Raw genomic sequence first — 8,291 nt, forward strand, 5'->3', positions numbered from 1 at the left:
GTATCTTTGCTTTGTTCAGGTCTAGAATCTTGACAAGTTTATATTCCAGGTGATTGCTGATGCCATCAGAGGCCAGTCTGCCACCACAACTTTTCTCACACATTGCCCAAGTTCCCTCTGCATCCCCATAGCCCTTTCTCTCACTGTGGTTGTGAAATCGCATAGAAACAGTTGAAGCCAGCTCCCCACGACAGATATATTCTACACTTGTCAGAAATAGCAAATTGAGTGTGTCCATCAGGTTATTTTATGAACTTATCAGCCTATCTTGCCATGAAAGCCTGGTGTGAAGGGTTTTATAAAAATATATCTTATAAAGCAAATTTGCTTAGAGCAAAGGTAACTGAAATAGCCAGAAATACAAAACGTTGCTATTGCTTTCTGTCAATAATCAAGACATGACAGAATGGCCATCATCAAAAAATCTAGAAACAATAAATGCTGGAGAGGGTGTGGAGAAAAGGGAACACTCTTGCACTGTTGGTGGGAATGTAAATTGATACAGTCACTATGGAGAACAGTATGGAGGTTCCTTAAAAAACTACAAATAGAACTACCATAGGACCCAGCAATCCCACTATTGGGCATACCCTAAGAAAACCATAATTCAAAAAGAGTCATGTACCAAAATGTTCATTGCAGCTCTATTTACAATAGCCCAGAGATGGAAACAACCTAAGTGTCCATCATCGGATGAATGGATAAAGAAGATGTGGCACATATATACAATGGAATATTACTCAGCCATAAAAAGAAACGAAATTGAGCTATTTGTAACAAGATGGATAGACCTAGAGTCTGTCATACAGAGTGAAGTAAGTCAGAAAGAGAAAGACAAATACCGTATGCTAACACATATATGTGGAATTTAAGAAAAAAAATGTCATGAAGAACCTAGGGGTAAGACAGGAATAAAGACACAGACCTACTAGAGAATGGACTTGAGGATATGGGGAGAGGGAAGGGTAAGCTGTGACAGAGCGAGAGAGAGGCATGGACATATATACACTACCAAACGTAAGGTAGATAGCTAGTGGGAAGCAGCTGCATAGCACAGGGAGATCAGCTCAGTGCTTTGTGACCGCCTGGAGCGGTGGGATAGGGAGTGTGGGAGGGAGGGAGATGCAACAGGGAAGAGAGATATGGGAACATATGTATATGTATAACTGATTCACTTTGTTATAAAGCAGAAACTAACACACCATTGTAAAGCAATTATACTCCAATAAAGATGTAAAAAAATAATAATCAAGATATGAAAAACGTTGTAGGAAGTCAAGAAGCTGAAAAAAAAAAGAGTTAAAGATGCAGAATTTCAGGAAGACTGAGAAAAACAGAGATAACCTGGAAGTAGCAGTCAAGCCTCAGCTTACAAAAAGATGAAACAAAGAAAGAAATGTTCCCTGTTGTCTTACTGCAGCCATTGATAGCATCAGTATAGAGGAATTCAGCAGGGGTTTCCAGGGGGTGCTGGAAAATGGGAATCATGAATGCTGCATTCTGTTTTGTGTGTTTGTTACATAAATCAAACTATTTATTATGGGCTAGCAATGTTTCAAATGGTGGAGCTCTTACTGGCCTTTGCATGTCTTCAGTCTTCTGAGGGCAGACGTTACTGTGACTGCAGAAGTGGGCTGGGAGGTTCCGGCACCACCAGCTACAATTTTCATGCAGGAACCCCAGTGCCTGATCCCCACAACTCAGCTCTTCATTTTGGTTTCACCTCAGAAGGAACAAGTGTACTTGGCGTGCTGGCGGACTTCAATTTCCTTCACCATTCTCCTGAGGGAGGCATCAAAACAGGTCCCATATTTACCCGTGATTCTGACCTTAGAGCATTTAGCCTTGTCGTTGCAAACTAAGGCTGAGCCCGGAAAGCGGATGCTGTTTTCTGAATTAAGTTAGGATTCAGCACTATTCAGAATCTCTGGTCTTCATGGAGGTAAGGGCATAAAATATCAAGCATCAATTTGACCAGAGAAGGGTTGAAACTCTCAAAAACACAAATGACAAATCATTTCCAGAAGGCCACAACTTGTCTCTTCATTCCCTGCTGGCTTTTCGAGAAACCTCTCACTACTCCACGTCCCCCAGGCAAGATCTTCAGTAGCCACAAGGGGCCAAGACAATGAGAAGCCTTCTTTCAGGCTGGCTGAATCAGCGGGGGGCTCTTTTATCTTCTTTTTTTCTGGCGGAGGCCTGGGCAACCACAGGCTCACAGCACCCTCTGCTGTTAAATTACAGTCTTGATGTTGGGACTGAGACCACGAGAGAATTCTGGTCTGGGGCAAGAAGCAAATGACAAGAGCAAAAGAAACTCAAAATTAGTTTTCATGCAAAACTTCAGGACGAGTTAATCTTGCTGGTAACAGGCAGCAAAGACACAGCCAAGGAAAACGGGAGGACAGTGGAACTTTTCCAGCAAGACAGCTTTTCAGCCTTTTCCAAAGCTGAATGGAAATCCCTGACTCACCCACACCAAGGATCCAAACAGGCCAAGTACACTTTTTCGAGCACCGTTTGTAAAACACATGGAATATTGTCTTCATAGAAATAGAGCCCAGAGTAACAGAAAAGGGGAGACAGACAGGCTTCGAATTAAATGTAGGGAATTAGGGGCTTCTGTTCTGGGCCCTCTGGCTTTCAGCATGATAAGGTATGTACCTGCCCTAACAGAGGTAAAATTAGAAGCTACATGGCAACAGTGTAATGGAAGGTTTTCACTTCTCCTTACAGCTTGCTTATTTGATCTTTTTCCTTGCCAAAAGCACCAGACAGCCTTAAGATCCTTAAATGCCCCCGTCCTGAAATCACTTATTTAACCATGAGAGAGATGCTAGTTTATAAAAGAAAAGATGTTGGTCATATATATATATGTATGTATTATACAAATATAATATATTTATATAATTATATATAATATAAAATATACAAATATATTATACAAATTATATATATACATTATATATATGTATAGATATACACACATATATATATAATTTGTGTGCTCTTTTAAAGTATATTACGAATACTTACATAACTACTTAAATATACTAGCTATGTTACTCAGAGGCCACACAACATGGTGGTTAGGCAGATGGGCTCGGGAGCCAGATTGCTAGTTCAAAGTTGTGCCCTGTCATTAACTAGCCGTGTGACCCCAGCAATCTCCTTATCTCTCTGTGCCTCAGTATCCTCATCTGTAAAATGGGGATGACAATGGAATCCATCTCATGGGGTTGTTCTGAGAATTAAATAAGTTGATATTTATAAAGTGCTTAGAACAACACCTGGCAGAACTCTATATGTTTAACACCAACCAATAATTAAGCAATACCAAACAATAATAAAATAAAAATTAGGCAGTGGCACTGAAGTCTGCTTTTCACTATTTGGAACTGCAATTAGTAGAGGGTTTTATCAAGTGTAACTTCTTTGCCTTTGTGAGGTCTTTTTCAGACTATGTTTTTGTCACCCTCTTTTTGCTGGGGTGTAACACAGGATTTACCTTCTGTTAATGGGGAGGGAGGTGGGCCTCTGGGGACCAGAAGAAATGGCCTAAAATTGGTGGGAGAGGTTCATTTGGGTGAAGAGCAACACAAGCTTCATGTCTGTCTTATCCTTTGCCTCCTTGTAACAGCCAAGTAAAAGGTGCCCAAAATATATGACTCACTCCATCAGCCTTTTTAAGACCCTGTTACCTTCTGGGGCTGAGGACAATTCACAGTCCAGAATTTCTATAAAGAAGGGGCTTAGCAATGACCATCTGGTTGGAAGGGAAACCAGCAGCTGTCTTAGAATAAACTAGTTTTGTTTGCCTATTAAGCGCACTGCTGTATTTGAGATGGCCGGGATACTGGAGCCCAGGAGCGACTAGATTCCACCCAGTCCTCTGTTGTCTCTGCCACAATCCTCCTCTGCTCTCCTCCCCCCATTATTCTCTCACATCACCCTGTTCTTTTCCTGTTTGACTTAACAGAATGTATAATTTTACATTTATTTGCTTCTCTCTCCCCTTTCTTCTCCAGGACCTCAAATACCATTGAAAACAGTGACCACAGCTGTTTTATCCACCAGTATGGCCCAGTTCTTAGAACAGTGTCTGACACACACTACACTCTCAATAAATACCTGTTGAAGACATGAACAAATGAATTCCGTGATGGTTTACTACATACCCAAATCAGCAATAACAACAGAAACAAGTTAGGTGACATGGAAGATAGAGGAACTTTTATTTTCACAGAAGAAAAGGTTGATTCTGAAACACTTGGCTTTGAGGATGTTTGAGGATGAACAGGGATGGTTTACAGGAGGCCTCGGCTGCGGGTGGCTTCTGCAGGGAGTTCACGGAAGGGCTCAGCAAAAGAGAGAGAAGGCTCTCATTATCAGCGCCTCTTCTGCTCTGGACAACGGCCAGTTCACCAAGACCCACTCTTGTTCCTTGACATTGAGTCTGGCACTCTGCCAGCAGTAGTCTTCACAGAAGGTGCAGACCTTTCTGGAAAAAAGAAGAAAACTTTCCATCACTCTTTCCCAAATAGCCCTGGTTTCCCTCCATCGAAGGCACTTTAGTCATAGTTTGGATCCAATTCAGGAAAGGAATGGGAGACACAGAAGCTTTTTTCAAGAGCATTTCATTAGGGTATGTTGAGCTGTCTGTTTTCCCAGCAGGGCTCTGCAGTTTATTTAAGTTCTTATTAAGGAAAATACCTGGCATTCTAGCATAACTTGGCTGACTCTCTCGTTTCCACTCAGGACTAAAGGGTGGGGTGGAGCTACAGGACATTTAGGCACTATGCCTGCCTGAATTTAGGCTGTCTCCTGCTCTGTGTCCAGCTTTCATCTGATGTCTTTTGTCTTTCGTACTAAAACCTGATCCAGCACCTCCATGTGCGCACATAGTTATGAAGGAGACCTTCACCTTGGTGTGAGCCACAGCATTGTCTTCAGCAATTTATGGGTACTTAGGTCATAAAACTTTCTTAGCCAAGAGGGAGCCATTTCTCACTACTTCTATGCTGTAAAAGTGGATTCTAGCAATGTTCCAGAATATGCAATCTATGTGTGTATATGTGTACCTCAAACTCTACTACATTTTGTGCTAATTAATACCTATTATTCTCTTGGTCCTCATTTAATGTTACTCTAGTAAATGATCAAACTCACTCTGCTTGATTTTCTGGTGAACCTCACAAAAGATAATCCACCCCGTCCCTTGAATACAAACTGTACCTCTCCCCAGGGCATTGGATTAGGGCCCCTTTGACAGGTGTGAATGACATCACCAGTTCAAAATGTGCTGCTTTATCTTCCCTTCCTTTACACAACTAGTTACTGTTTTCACATAATTAGCTCAAATGTTGATGCATTTTCCTAATTATTTCAGAAAATTCTTCTTTCTTAGGACACCGTGTTCACATCCCCACTTGCCGGTTAAGAAACTGAAGGTAAGGGAGAGTCTCAGCAGGGAAACCATACACCCCGGATTTGCCCGAGACCAACCTGGTTTGTGGTTCTGGAGAGATGTGTGGAGCACCCCTTTCACTCTTAGAAGTCCCCAAGTTTGGGTAATAAATCATATGGTCATTCTAAGCCTACGTGACCAGAACCCACCTGAGTGGTGGCAAGCAAGGGTGGCCCCAGTCCACTACTTTTTTTTTAAAAAATAAATTTATTTTATTCATTTTTGTCTGCGTTGGGTCTTCATTGCTGCGGGCAGTCTACCTCTAGTTGCAGCGAGCGGGGGCTACTGTTCGTTGCGGTGCGTTGGCTTCTCATTGCAGTGGCTTCTCTTGTTGCGGAGCACGAGCTCTAGGCATGCAGGCTTCAGTAGATGTGGTGCACGGCTTTAGTTGCTCCGCAGCATGTGAGATCTTCTTGGACCAGGGATCGAATTCGTGTCCCCTGCATCGGCAGGTGGATTCTTAACCACTGCGCCACCAGGGAAGCCCAGTTCACTGCTATTTTTATTACACCCCGATGAAACAGAAACACAGAGGGAGAGAGGGAGATCACACACACAAGAAAATGAACTCATGGGAATTCCTTGGTGGTCCAGGGGTTAGGACTCCACGCTTCCACTGCAGGGGGCCCGGGTTTGATCCCTGGTAGGGGAACTAGGATCCCACAAGCCATGCAGCCAAAAAACAAACAAACAAACAACTCCCTCCTCAAAAAAAAAGAATTCCCTTGGGTCTCTGTTCAAGGGAATCCTGCCTGAGTCCTTCTCTAAGTAGGAACCCTTCTGTGAAGCAAATAATACTTCTCCGTCTCTCATCAACGATTCCATTTTGTACTGCCTAACTTTTACACTATGGTTTTGTTTTAAAACACGATACTCATTTAACTGAGGAAAGCAAGATGCAGAGGAGTGTACATTATGTTTCAAAAGAGGGGAGATTTATACACATCTACGAAAAAAATACTGCCAGAGGATATATAAGAAATTAGTGGCTGTCTCTGGCAAGGAAAATTGGGCAGAGGCAGGGCTGGAGAAAAAAAATTTTTAAATACGTTTTTTAGGGACTTCCCTGGCGGTCCAGTTGTTAAGACTCCCTGTGTCCACTGCACGGGGTGCAGGTTTGATCCCTGGTCGGGGAACTAATATCCCGCATGCTGTGTGGTGCAGCCCAAAATTTTTAAAATACATTTTTTAATTTACTTTTAAAATTTAATTTATTTAATTAATTTATTTAAATTTATTTAAAATAAAATAAAAATACATTTAAAAAATATCTCTTGATGCCTTTCATACCCCCTCCGCAGCCTACTGATGCAACGTCAATGCCTAAACTTTGCCTCAGAAACTCAAATTTCTCTTCCCTCTGGCCACCTGCCTGCAGCCCAGCTCTCCCACTCATCCTCCTCCTGGCTCCAGCTGAAGTCTCAGACTCTGGACTTCTGTCCCTGCCAAGTAGGCTGCCTTGTGGCTTTCAGTCTTACCAGACAAGCTGTTTTAGCTTCTTTCACTTTGGGAGAAAACTAACTGGACACCGTCATTCTCTCCTTAGGAGCTCTTGACACAGGAGGAAAAAATGATTCCACACCAGAGCTGTATCCACCCTGAACTTCTATATCACACGCACATGTAAGCACATAACCTCATCCGGAGACCCAGGAGTCAACCATAAGTTTGATTTATAGGACCAGCACAAACATCAAAGCTGACATGCCCTGTGAGGGAAAACACAGGGGCTATTTGGGAGAATTGGTCTATACTTTGAAATGGAATGGCACATCAACAAATACTTGTTAAGGGCTTCCCTGGTGGCGCAGTGGTTGAGAGTCCGCCTGCCAATGCAGGGGACATGGGTTCGTGCCCCGGTCCGGTAGGATCCCACATGCCGCGGAGCGGCTGGGCCCGTGAGCCATGGCCGCTGAGCCTGTGCGTCCGGAGCCTGCGCTCCGCAACAGGAGAGGCCACAAGAGTGAGAGGCCCACGTACCTAAAAAAAAAAAAAAACTTGTTAACTGTGAAGCTAATCTTTTTAACTACCTTGGATGCTTATTGCCCTATGGTACTATTACTAATCATATACCCATTGGCACCTACCTTCCCTGAACCTTCTCATCTATAAAATAGTTACACTACATCAGTGGTTTCCAAATGGTGCCCTGTGGCTCCATGGGGGTACCTCAGGGCCCTCTAAGCTCCTGCAAAACTCCAAGCCTCCACTCCTTTTTCCAACCAGATCAACACAGCTTTCATCCATTTCTGAATTGGGCTGTTATATGTAAGACTCATGAAGAAAAGCTTCCTTTAAATTGAAGACAAAAGTTTGAAAGCCACTACACTAGGTAACCACTCAATTCCATCCAGCCAAATTCTATGAAGCCACGCTCCCTGCCTGCCTCAGTTTCTCTAGCAGGAACGCAGCAGAAATTCCTCATGTGGGAATTTTACCTGAATAAAGTCCTTGTGTGAACAAGAAGACAGACATCTAATCTGAAGCTATTCACCGGTAGCTGCTGGGTTCAAGAGACGCCTCCCTTGGCCTCAATCATAGCTCCAAAATAACCTGGGGAGGCATAGGAGGTGCCTGCACACACGTCCATCCACAGGGGCACTGCCCAGGGATGCAGCTCACCTGGAGGTGGCAGAAGTGCAGCCACTCCTGCTGTTACAACCAATCCTCGATTTGCAGGTAAAGAGGAACTGAACATTAGGTAATCAAAAATACCCATTCTAGGTCATCTCCAGGAATCCAGTGTTTTCTTGAGCACTTACAGTTGAATATGTTACTTCCCAACACCACAGAGATTGAGGCACCCCCATTACTGCCACGTCAC

At 43.3% G+C, this 8,291-nt stretch overlaps 1 protein-coding gene across 1 annotated transcript; it reads right to left on the reverse strand.

Annotated features, from left to right (window-relative positions):
- Nucleotides 1-1,571: 1,571 nt before the first annotated feature.
- LOC113613623 (60S ribosomal protein L37a-like) lies at nt 1,572-4,720 on the reverse strand. The gene is given in 2 exon segments (XM_027094450.1): nt 1,572-1,891; nt 4,714-4,720. Coding segments are annotated over 2 exon segments (327 nt in total).
- Between the last annotated feature and the right edge of the window lie 3,571 nt (nt 4,721-8,291).

The sequence above is a fragment of the Aethalodelphis obliquidens genome, unplaced genomic scaffold (assembly GCF_003676395.1).
Source record: "Aethalodelphis obliquidens isolate GAN/ISIS:26980383/991018 unplaced genomic scaffold, ASM367639v1 scaffold89, whole genome shotgun sequence".
NCBI classification, from domain to species: Eukaryota; Metazoa; Chordata; class Mammalia; order Artiodactyla; family Delphinidae; genus Aethalodelphis; species Aethalodelphis obliquidens.